This window comes from Myxocyprinus asiaticus, chromosome 23 (assembly GCF_019703515.2).
Source record: "Myxocyprinus asiaticus isolate MX2 ecotype Aquarium Trade chromosome 23, UBuf_Myxa_2, whole genome shotgun sequence".
In the NCBI taxonomy this organism is placed as follows: domain Eukaryota; kingdom Metazoa; phylum Chordata; class Actinopteri; order Cypriniformes; family Catostomidae; genus Myxocyprinus; species Myxocyprinus asiaticus.
The window spans coordinates 45,817,183-45,830,000 of NC_059366.1; the positions used below are offsets into that span (position 1 = coordinate 45,817,183).

General features: G+C 41.6%; 1 protein-coding gene across 3 annotated transcripts in view; it reads right to left on the minus strand.

Annotated features, from left to right (window-relative positions):
* LOC127414355 (kinase non-catalytic C-lobe domain-containing protein 1) overlaps positions 1–12,818 on the minus strand; it is a 79,663-nt gene that overhangs the window by 57,307 nt on the left and 9,538 nt on the right. For 2 of the 3 annotated variants that reach the window (XM_051652327.1, XM_051652324.1), the window contains exons 4-8: positions 10,450–10,596; positions 5,220–5,328; positions 3,981–4,669; positions 2,363–2,477; positions 1,865–1,936 (exon numbers count right to left, since the gene is read on the minus strand). In XM_051652327.1, coding sequence (XP_051508287.1) covers positions 1,865–1,936; positions 2,363–2,477; positions 3,981–4,669; positions 5,220–5,328; positions 10,450–10,596 — 1,132 coding nt within the window. The remainder of the gene's footprint in view (positions 1–1,864; positions 1,937–2,362; positions 2,478–3,980; positions 4,670–5,219; positions 5,329–10,449; positions 10,597–12,818) is intronic. The other variant, XM_051652328.1, reaches the window with a different exon arrangement.

The window sequence follows — 12,818 nt, forward strand, 5'->3', positions numbered from 1 at the left end:
GGGACCCCTAGTGTCACTACATCAACACCAACGTCGAGTGAGTGACAGATAGGGAACGTCATGGTTACTGGTATAACCTCCGTTCCCTGATGGAGGGAACGAGACGTTGGTCCCTCCTGCCACAACGCTGAACTACCCGCTGAAATGGCCGGACCTTATATCAGCTCCTCAGCGTAAAACCTGAATGAGTGGTTGCATACCAGCTCCTTTTATACCCGTATGTTCGGGGGAGTGGCATGCAAATACCACTCGCCAATTTTCATTGGCCTTTTATCAAAGACCAGAGGTGTCTCGGGCTCCCAAGAGTGACCCCTAGTGTCACTACATCGACACCAACGTCTCGTTCCCTCCATCAGGGAACAGAGGTTACACCAGTAACCATGACGTTTTTAGCACATGGTGTTGCTAGGGTGTTCTTAGTGATTTTTAGTGCATTACTATGGGGTTCCTAACATCTTCTGGGTGGTTGCTAGGGCATTGCTAAGGTGTTCTGAGTGTTTTTAGTGCATTGCTATGCAGTTGATAGGTTGTTCTGGGTGGTTGCTAGGACATTGAGTGGTTTTAAGTACATTGCTATGCGGTTGCTAGTGTGTTTCGAGTGTTTAGCGCATGCGGGTGCTTGGGTGTTCTGAGTGTTTTTAGCACATGGTGCTGCTAGGACATTCTTAGTGGTTTTTAGTGCATTGCTATAGGGTTGCCAGGGTGTTCTGGGTGGTTGCTAGGGCATTGCTAAGGTGTTATGAGTATTTTTAGCTCATGCTGTTGCTTAGGCATTCTGAGTACGTTTTTAGCGCATTGCAGTGCGGTTACTAGGGTGTTCTGAGTGGTTGCTAGGGTATTGCTAAGGTGTTCTGAGTGTTTTTAGTGCATTGCTATGTGGTTGCTAGGGTTTATGGGTGGTTGCTAGGCTGTTGTCCGAGTTATGCATTACTTTTTTAGAGAAATACTCTACACCAGGGGTTTTCAAAGTGTGGGGCGCACCTCCCCAGGGGGGCACTAGAACATGTCAGGGGAGGGGCGGAGAGTGGTAAAAAAAAAAAAGAAATAATTAATATGTATATTGCCAAGGCGGGCAAAGCACATAACATCGGAGAGACATTGATTCAGCCGGCAGCCAAAGATATGTGTTCCTGATGGTAGGAGAGGCAGCGGCTTCTAAGCTTGATTCTGTTCCACTCTCTGACAACACAGTGGGTCGGCGCATCTCTGACGTGGCACAGGATATGAAGGAGCATGTGTTAGACAGCATCAGGCACAGCACATTTTTTGCACTCTAGATCGACGAATCCACTGATGTGGCCAGCTGCGCACAGCTGTTAACATATGTGAGGTATGTGAAAAACATTCCAGAAGAGTTTATATTCAGTAGTCCTTTAGCCCACCCATCACCCGCCACACACACACACACACACACTCCTCCTCTTTGTTACAGATCTTCTGACTGGTTTGACTGAGATGGACCGTTACTGGAATTTCAAATGATGTTCTTTCCATCGTGTCCATCGTGTATGTTCTGTCACAAGGGAAGCCCACTGTCTTTGATTTTGAAAACCCCTGCTCTACACTATTTGTGCCTGTTGCAGTGTGAGTCGTTCTGCATGTAAAGTTGTTTTTGACTTTCCCTAGACAAATGATAACAGTTATCAGTTGCTATGATAATGAGGTGTTCTGGGTGGTTTCTAGACCGTTGCTGACTGGCCCAATTTATGGCAAAATTTTTAAGTGAGATATTCTCCCATATTTGTGCCTTTCTGTTGCAGTGGGAGTCATTCTGCTTGGAAAGTTGCTTTTGTTACATTTCATTTTGATAGCTATTTAGAGTTATCAGTTGTTATGGTAATAAGGTGTTCTGTAATGATCATACCTGTGTTTTTAGGTCTCAGAAACAGCACTTCTGCATCACAGCCCACATACACCGAGTCCAGACACAGGTATTCTTTACATAAAGAGCACAGCTGTTATTATTCAAATATAGATGCTGTAGATCACACAAATCAGACAAACATGGAGCAAAGATATACTAAGTAAATGTTGCCATTAGTTTGTGGGGTAAACAGAGCAGGGATGGATATTGACAAATATAACTGAAATAAACATTTTTGTTTCAACATCAAGATTTATCAAGAGGCTATAACTGGTCACACATTTTTTGAAGCTGAAGTGTGCAATTTCTGCACCATTAGCATCAAACAGAATTTCAAAAATAAACACTCCCCCCAACACTGTAGTTAATGCTGATTTTTGTTCATAATTGAAGTTTTTGCTAAGTGTTACCGAACAATAAATAATATAACACTTTCTTTTTCGAAGACAAAGCAGAAAATCTGTGGCTTCACTTGTATTTGTGACGTAAAGGACACACCTGGTAAGTCGATGTACGTCTGCAGCGTGGAGAGACATGTGTAGCATAAAGCCCAAAGCTCTTTCACAGAGAAAGGACGAGCACACTGTGAGAGCAGCTCACGCAAAGACATCCACTGAGAAAGAAATAACACATTACACCTCGTACAGATACACTGCATGACAGCTGGCACATAAACAACAGTGAGGGACACATTCATGAAGCGCAGATACAGTGGAGTCCAATTGCTAGGGTTGGAGGAGATAAGGCTTAGCCACAGGAGGACAGTTTCTTGAAAAATGTAGTTATTTTCTGCATGTCTTGACATCTGAAAATATGATTTATAATGTTTAAGATGCCAGCCTACATGCAGCATACTCCAAGCAATGTACTACAAGACTACAAGCATTTAATTTGGGCAAAGTGGTTACTTTTATTTTTTAGGATTTTTCTCCCCAATTTGGAATGTCCAATTCCCAATGCGCTCTAATTCCTCATGGTGGCGTAGTGACTCGCCTTAATCTCAGTTACCTCCGCGTCTGAGACCGTCAATCCGCGCATCTTATCACGTGGCTTGTTGAGCACGTTACCGCAGAGACCTAGCATGTGTGGAGGTTTCGCGCTATTCTCCGCGGCATCCACACACAACTCTCCACGCACCCCACCGAGAGCGAGAACCACATTATAGCGACCACGAGGAGGTTACCCCAACGTGACTCTACCCTTCCTAGCAACCGGGCCAATTTGGTTGCTTAGGAAGCCAAACTGGAGTCACTCAGCACGCCCTGGATTCAAACTCGCGACTCCAGGTGTGGTAGTCAGCGCTTACTTGTTTACTTGCTCAACTACCCAGGCCCCCCCTGACAAAGTGGTTACTTAACTGAGGTGCATCAAGCAAGCCAACTAATCTCTGATATAACTATGGCTTCATGAATGCGTTAGCTAGCTTGCTGAGATCAAGTAGAAACAACTGATTTGCCCAACATTTGCCCTAACCTAACCCTAATGTAAAGTAACTGATTATCAGGGATTATCACGCAGCTACCTAGCTGGCTTTATCAAACCTAGATAAAATATTTCTAATATCTAGCCCTTCATAATTGTCAAGAACAGTGGTCCTTCACAATGTACGTGTATTTATATATATATATACATTTATAACATATTTCATTGAATAAAGTTAATTAATTTCACCCAAATAATGTCAAAGTTCAAACTATACACTTATCAGGTCACATTGCAAACTGTGAACAATTATTAAGCATAGAAGTTAGACATAATTATTCAACAGCTCTTGAAACAATGATGGTTTGTTGAAACCTGCCAAGTGACAACAGTTGGACCTACTGGCCGGAACAGGTAGTGTTCAACAGCTGGATATAAATGCGAGGGCTTTAAAACCCAGCTGACGATCATTCCTGCAATGAATGGAATGAATGCGCAAGTGATAATCAACCACAGCCAGCGGCCATTGCTTTTCATTACAGATAAGATCAGGGGCTTGGAATAATACATCAGGGGTTTAAGCCCCCGAAGCCCAACACCACCTGACTTAAGCCACTCAAAATGCAAAATGCTTTTAATGTCACTGCAATATATCTCCAAAACATTTTGGGTTCACTGTACATACAATACTTGCCTCACTCAGAGAGTCCTTATCGAGACACAACATACTTTTGTTCACATGGTTTGAACCGCACAGGTCAGTGTCTGCACAAGTGTCCTCGTCTTTTACAAGCGATGAGGTTTGAACATCTATATCGTCGCTCTGATCAGTCTCATGCACACCAGATTCAGGTGTGCAGACCGTCACATCCACAGACGGGACACCTGATTCCTCCTCCCCTGATTCTAAAGCTGTGTCCCCCATCATCTGCTTCGGTTTGACCCGATGCAGCCTCCGGTTCCAGCCGGACACCACGCTCTCCTCCTCTATGATGTCAGATAAATCCGCTACCAGCATGCTGATGGGTGTGTGCGCTGGAGTACTGAACGCCGGAGGGTTGTTTGAATCTGGGACGGAGCAAGAGCGGTTCAAGGCTCTCCTTGCTGTCCCGGGCCTCTTCCCCTGGTTCCTCCTGTGCACTGGAGAACTATTCTGAGACCTACTGTCTGGAAAAGGTTCATCTTCTCTGAGGCTGGCTGAACCTCCAGACCACGAGGAACCATTGCAGACCAGACCTCTGTGCTTCAACAGCAGCTCCTCTCCATCATATGAATCAGAGGAGAGGTTTCTCATCATGATACGATCGCTTGTGTGGTTCTCCACAGAGTTCGATCTTGAGGTTTTGTATTCCAGAAATGGTTGATTAGATTTCTCCCATCCATCTGTAAATGATTAGAAAGATATATATATATATAGGATACTAAGTGGTTCCTTAGCAGATGTTTTAATCCAAAGTAGTTCATTCTAGATCAGCATCAAGCCAAGATAGAAAATGATAATGGTCAAAGGGTACCAGACTAAAAAATGGCTATGGAGCCACTGGCTCCTAAACTGAAACATGTAAGAGCCAAATGGCTGTCTTTATTTGCCAAATCACAGAATTGCTTGATTTAGCTGGTTGTTTATAAGCAATATGGAAAGCAGAAGAAAGACAGCTGATAACTGATTAATCGGCTGATAGTACAGTATATATATATACAAAAATGATGGCACAGATGAGGACTCTTCGTGTGTCTGGGCCACCTGTGGACGGTCCACGAAGACTGTGCTGATGACAAAATTTGCACGGAGCGATCAGTAACACGGATAACCAAAATATACTTTGGCCTTTAAACTGGTAACTTGTCAGAAGGGTAGCATGCGTCTTTAACTAGCCCAGATCAAATGTCACTCAAGACAGTATTATACATCAATCGTGTGGTCTAATCATACCTTGAAAAGATTCAATAGACAGAACTCTTCGGCCAATGGCAGAGAGTTTTCGGCAGACGGCTGTGGGTGAGACATTATCGAGTACAGCCTCCGCGTGAGAGAGAACATCCTGTGGGAGATAGAAAAAAAAAAGATTATTATTCAGACATACTGTATCAATTATACAAAGAAAGAAAACTGGATTTTTACTGATAGTTGACTTTGAATATTAAACTAGGAAAGTATTGTAACCGTAGGCGTCATTTATGGGTGGGACATGTCCCTGCTAGCTTTTGCCTTTGCCAATTATGTCCTCACCACTTTTTGAAATAGCTTTTGTCAGGTAAATGTCTAATGAAGAACAAATATCTCCAGTTCTTTAGCAGGAGTTGCTCGTTCGTTGAGACTGTTATCAGTGGCGTTGAGTGACAGCGGGCAGCGATGTTCTCTCGTGCACACAGACGTGCCCTCTACTCGCTTGCGCTCCTCTCCAGTTAATTCGCAAAGCAAAATGGAAAAGATGTGCCTCCTCTCATGGTATAAATCCACTGACGTACAGATGCAATTTTTGTTTATTAAAATTAAAAGCTGAATTAGGGCAGATAAAATATTTATTGGAGCAAATGGGAAATCAAGAATCACTCATCAAGAATGACTATTTATCCAAATGGTAAGATTATTTGAAATTATCTGTGCATAATTAACCTAATTAATATGAATGTTATTTGTGATGTCACAACCATCAAACAAAAAAGCACATAAAGCAGCATAAAAGTAACCCATAAGACTCCAGTGGTTTAATCCATGTCTTCTGAAGTGATCCAATCGGTTTTGAGTTAGACTATAAATCTAAACACAGCAGTCTCCTTGGCGATCGTGATTTCAAGATGGATTACACTTCCTATAGTACCATCTAACGCTCTGTATGCATCAAGCACTAGGAAGTGTCATCGAGCTTGAAAACATGATCATCCCTAGAGACCGCAGTGGCAAGATGTACAGTGAAAAAGGTAGTTATATTTTAGTCTGTTTTCACCCAAAACCAATTGGGTGGCTTCTGAAGACATGGATTAGACGACTGGAGTTGTATGTGTTACACTCCTGTTCTACCCGCTCCGTACGGGACTCGAACCGGCATCTCTGGCATGGGAGGCGGGTGTGCTAACAAGGAGGCTAAAGGCTACAGCCTCCAGCGTTAGTCGCTAGTGCACCTCTTGAGGTCAGGAGAATGAGGTTTATACATTGCACATTGCATCTATCAGCTGTGTACCTCTACATATGGATCACTTTTATGCTGCATTTATGTGCTTCTTGGAGCTACAAAGTTCTGGCCACCATTCACTTGCATTGTATGGACCTACAGAGCTGAAATTTTCTTCTAAAAATCTTCATTTGTGTTCTGCAGAAGAAAGCAAGTCATACACATCTGGGATAGCATGAGGGTGAGAAAATGATGAGAGAATTTTCATTTTTGGGTGAACTACTGTTTAACTTTTAGTGAATATACTGTATGCATATACATTTTACAATCATTCTCTTCTGGGATAGTGGGGGGGGGGGAGTTGGTATAAGTAGTTTGGAATATATTTTTTATAATATTTAATAAAAATAAGCAGTGAAACATTTAAATTTTTCTAATATTATTAATATTTGAAAAACTGTTTTTCAAGGTCAGTTGGCATAACCAACTTGCAGGTCGCCATTCTGTATCATATAACAAAAAATAAAGCAAAACATTAAACAGAGATGACCATGGGGGTCTGGGTATCTCAGTGAGTAAAGATGCTGACTATCACCCCTGGAGTTGTGAGTTCGAATCCAGGGCGTGCTGAGTGACTCCAGCCAGGTCTCCTAAGCAACCAAATTGGCCCGGTTGCTAGGGAGGGTAGAGTCACATGGGGTAACCCCCTCGTGGTCGCAATAATGTGGTTCTTTCTCTCAGTGGGGTACGTGGTGAGTTGTGCATGGATGTCGCAGAGAATAGCATGAAGCCTCCACACACGAGTAACCCTAAGAAATTTAAGCTTGACAACTTAAATAATAATTTAATAAACAATTTAAACAAAACACACAACCAAAAACACACAGTACAGCTGCCTGCAATTCTCTCTCTCTCGAACTGTCATCCCCGGCCGCCTTTATCCCTTGTGCGCCCCATCAGGCTGATTGGGGACCGGGTGTGTCTCATTCCAGCCCGGCCCCGCCCTCCTCGGCTCTACACTCCTCCCGGTGTTGCCTCAGGCCGGGGAGCCCCCGGCATGACGTACATCCCCCACCCTTCCTTTCCGGGGGGCATGCCTTACGCCCCGACTGCCGGCGGGTCATCCCCGCCTTCCTCGACCTGGGAGGAGACAGGAGGGGAAAAACAACAAAACAAAATGGCGAGGGAAAGGCCAACATGGAGCGACAGAGAGAGAGAGAAAAAAGAAACTCACCGGTTCTCTGATGCGCCGTCGCGTGGTCCTCGATCACTACTCCACCCTCTCAGGCGGACTGCAGCCGCTCCTCCCCGGGCGGACCGGAGTCAGACCTCCGACCCCCAGCGGACAGAACGCCCCTCCCGGGGGACGGCAGGGCACTCCTCCGCCCCTGGCAGCGGCTCCCTCGCTCCAGGCGGTCGGGGAGTCCCGTCCCCACTCGCCTCGTGGACAACGGTCGTTCCCCGCGTCCGGGTGGTCGGGCTACTCCGTCCCCCGTCGGACGGCAGCGGCGCTCCCCTGGGTGGACAGCAGTGTCGAGGACTCTGCGACGGGAATCCCTCCTCCTTCCCGGGTTTCGGCACCAGTGTAAGGGGGTTCAGTGGAAAGGAGGAGGCGAGAACCGGCTTGACAACTTAAATAATAATTTAATAAACAATTTAAACAAAACACACAACCAAAAACACACAGTACAGCTGCCTGTAATTCTCTCTCTCTCTCGAACTGTCGTCCCCGGCCGCCTTTATCCCTCGCGCGCCCCATCAGGCTGATTGGGGACCGGGTGTGTCTCATTCCAGCCCAGCCCCACCCTCCTCGGCTCTACAGTCATGTACACTCACATCCAGGGACTAAAAATGGTTCAAGGAACGAAAACCAAAAATGAATGCATTTTTGCAGAATGTAACCGAAAATGGAAACAAAGTGATTTTCAATTGTTCCGGAGTGAAAACGTTATTTTTAAATGCTGGTAACCGGTTATAACCGGTTAATTTCATCCTGATATTTTCTCATGTAACTAAAGGTCAAAGGGGTTATCACAGTAAATTAATGGAACAACACCACTTCATGTTGCCTGAAAAAAATGAAACGTTATTTGATCCTGAAGGAAACTGCTGCATCACACATTTCATTGACTAATCGCCTGTTGTGGATGCTGTATTCTGTGAATGAAGATTTTTAACAACTCTGTATAATTACTACATATACTGTACATGCATGACTAATCCTGATACAAGGAAAACATTATTAGAGGTAAAAGTACATTTCTCAGTTGTTTCTTCACTGAATTATTGTTATATATGATGCATTCATACAGATTTGATGCTGTCGGGTTAAATTATACTTACACTGGCAGCCAAATGTTTGGAATAATGTACAGATTTTGCTGTTTCGGAAGGAAATTGGTACTTTAATTCACCAAAGTGGCATTCAGCTGATCACAATGTATAGTCAGGACATTAAAAATGTAAAAAACAGCACCATCACTATTTGAAAAAGTCATTTTTGATCAAATCTAGACAGCAGCCATCACTCCAACACCTTATCCTTCAGTAATCATGCAAAATTGATCATTTGGTACTAGAAAATCACTTGCCATTATATCAAACACAGCTGAAAGATATTTGGTTCATTAAATGAAGCTTAACATTGTCTTTGTGTTTGTTTTTGAGTTGCCACAGTATGCAATAGACTGGCATGTCTTAAGGTCAATATTAGGTCAAAAATGGCAAAAAAGAAACAGCTTTCTCTAGAAACTCATCATTCAATCATTGTTTTGAGGAATGAAGGCTATACAATGCTTGAAGATTTCATACAAAGGTGTACACTACAGTCTTCAAAGACAAAGAACAACTGGCTCTAACAAGGACAGAAAGAGATGTGGAAGACCAGATGTACAACTAAACAAGAGGATAAGTACATCAGAGTCTCTAGTTTGAGAAATAGACACCTCACATGTCCTCAGCTGACAGCTTCATTGAATTCTACCCGCTCAACACCAGTTTCATGTACAACAGTAAGACTCAGGGGTGCAGGCCTTATGGGAAGAATTGCAAAGAAAAAGCCACTTTTGAAACAGAAAAACAAAAAGAAAAGGTTCGAGTGGGTAAAGAAACACAGACATTGGACAACAGATAATTGGAAAAGAGTGTTATGGATCTTAATCCCATTGAGCTTTTGTGGGATCAGCTAGACTGTAAGGTGCGTGAGAAGTGCCCGACAAGACAGACACATCTATGACAGGTGCTACAGGAAGTGTGGGGTGAAATGTCACCTGAGTATCTGGACAAACTGACAGCTGGAATAACAAGGATCTGTCAAAGCTGTCATTGCTGCATGTGGAGGATTTTTTGATGAGAACTCTTTGAAGTAGTTTAAGTGAAATTGTAATAGTAATTGTTCACATTATTAATGTCCTGACTATACATTGTGATCAGCTGAATGCCACTTTGGTGAATAAAAGTACCAATTTCTTTCCATAAGAGCAAAATCTGTACATTATTCCAAACTTTTGGCCGCCAGTGTAACTGTTAATTAACTGTATGCTAATTATGATTTCTAAGCTGATAAATCCACCACACAGGAAAATATTTAATGGCTTGTTTTCGCTTATTTTGGTGATGCAAGTAGTTTATTTTTGGCTTGTTTTTCCAGAACAGTTCGCTTGTTTCTCTTGTGAGATCTGGTATTTCACCCACCCCTTAGTGCAAAGTACTGTCACTTTAAAAAGAACGCTATTAACCGTTCATTTATTTTGTTCTAACCGGTAACCATTTGGAAAGGAGGCTGAGGACCTTCAGAACCGGAATGAAAAAATACCGTTTTTGATCAGAACGAACCGAAATGAAAAACATTTAAGGTCGTCTCAGACAACCTTATTTGTCAATGCCCCAAATGCACAACTGGTTATTTTTAAAAATTTCTTGTCTAACACAATACATGTGCTGTAAGACTTCAGTGTATGGTTAATGTAAATATTTTTTATGCAAATGTTGCCGATATATCCCTGCAGAGTAGTCTGAATATATAATGTCAGTCTATAACTCTTGAAAAACCTGAAGTTGGGGTCTATCGTCCGGTTTCTCGCTCTGCATCTGCTTCAGTAAACATCTGCTCTCTGAACTCAACTCCACCTGTAGCTCATCATCAATGACATAATCCAGCGCCGCCGAGAGGGTGGAGCCTAACGAGAACATGTGACCCTGAGAGAGAGAGAGATTGATACCTTTATTGATCAGAACAGATTTGCTTTCAATAACCTTAAAACACACGTGTTTTAGTGGACCAAACCGGTGTTTCCACTAGGTGAAATCCTTATGAAATAGTAACGTATCATCTTATGCATTGAGTTTTTCCTTTAGTGTGCAAAGGAAAATGCAAATGATTGTTGGTGGTCGCCACAAAGTGTTGCATCCTGCTTGCTGTCCATTGCTATATTTACTTTTCATTTATCAGATGCTTTACTGATCAGCAGAGCTGATATCCATCATATCCGACACCTTATGCATTACACAGCCTACAATAATAATTATTCTTTCTCCATCAAATGTGCAGCAAACCAGGTGAAATCTGTCTGACACAAATCTGATGATAAAGAGAATCTCATAGAGAATACTGATGTGTATAGTCTGGGTAGAGATACCTTATGCTAACATGCAACAAACTGAATGAGAACTTCACAAAACATGATTTGTAATGCCGAGTTGAGAAACAGAACATCTGTGCGCTTGAATGAAAATGTTGTTTATGAACCATTACATAAGGTGTTCTCATTTCAGAAATGCAAACAAGTCTGCAGTAATTCGGATAGTCATTTTTTATACTTCACTTTGGCTGTGTGGGACAGTAAAAACAGTATGGATTATACCATACGGATATTCAGTCATTGTTGACTCTGGCTCTGATGTTATTTTTAGTAAGTAATATTGTGTTTGTTTTTATATTGTTTGGTTTGCTTGTTTTGGGTGCATGCACTTTCATGTTTGAGCATTGGCTGAAAGCGCTATATAAAGTAAACATGTTACTATTATTGTCATTATTAGTGGTAGTAACTCAGTCAATTGCCTGACACAATGTCGTGTGCTGTCAACATGGCAACGCCCATGAGGGGGCGACCCACTCAATGTAAAATTAAACAACTTTTAATGGGTTACTGACATGACTGGAGTCTTCATCTAATGTGAGGATACATCAATTAAGACATATTTCACAAAACTACTATCGATGTAAACCTTTTTTAACCCTTATGTTGTGTTCTGGTCATTTTGACCCGGACAACGTTTTTTTTATTTTTTTTTTTACTTAATCCAATTGGAATAAAATTCCTTGACTTTGTTCACATATGGTATCTGAAAATACAAAAACAATTGGATCATTTTCTTTAAATATATTTATATTATTACATATATTAAATATATTAACTTTGTTACACTTGTTGTGTTCCTGGTCAGAAATGACCTGCCATTGGAAATCAATGGATTAGACTACAAAATACAGAAATATTAAGTGTTCCCAATCCTTTAGATGAGCACATATGTGGATGTGTGTTTGCACACACAAAATCCACAGACATGGGCACACACACACACAATGTGTGTTGAGCGCCCTCTTGTGCATTGTCTTTCCATGTACACTCTTTGAGGAATATCTCAAGATCTCCTCATAATATTATGTTGCGTTTGGGCTCGTTTGAATCGGGATAGTCTGCTATAAATTACGATACATCATTGTCTATGATATATGTATGTTTCAGGAAGTAATAAGGGAAAACGTGACAAAAAGACACTTCTGTTTATTATATTTATGTGTGTCTGTGGGGATTTCATACACTAATACTCACTGCAGTTTGGCCTCCGAGTGAAACAAATTTGCTCATTGCATTCTACAAATTGAGACCTTTCCAACGATATCTAACACATGGCTATCTCATCTTTTTTGTGGTTTTATCAACTCTGAATATAATTGTTTTCATAACAAATTTGCAAATGATGAGAATGAAACAGTTCTTATTTGTCAGCAAATTAAAAAGCATTATTTAAGAATTGGTAAGATCAGCTATATGCATTTTAAAGTCCAGATTCTAAGCTTACAATGACACCTATTTTGTTCAGATCATGCAAGTGATTATTAATTTATTCTGTAATTATTATTATTATTATTATTTTGTTTTCCGTAGGGAGTGTCCCCACTGGCCCGGTATAAGCTCAGTTAAATTAATCATTCTATCAATAAATATATATATATAATATAAGAATATTTTCAAAAAAGGAGTACAAAACCATAATTACTAAAAGAAACTTGATAAAAAGATCTAATTCAATATCTTGTGATAATATATGCAATATGAGAGATTTATAAACAATCTTAGTGGGCCGGTCATTTTTGACCGGGAACACAAAATGTGTTAGCATAAAACGAACACAAC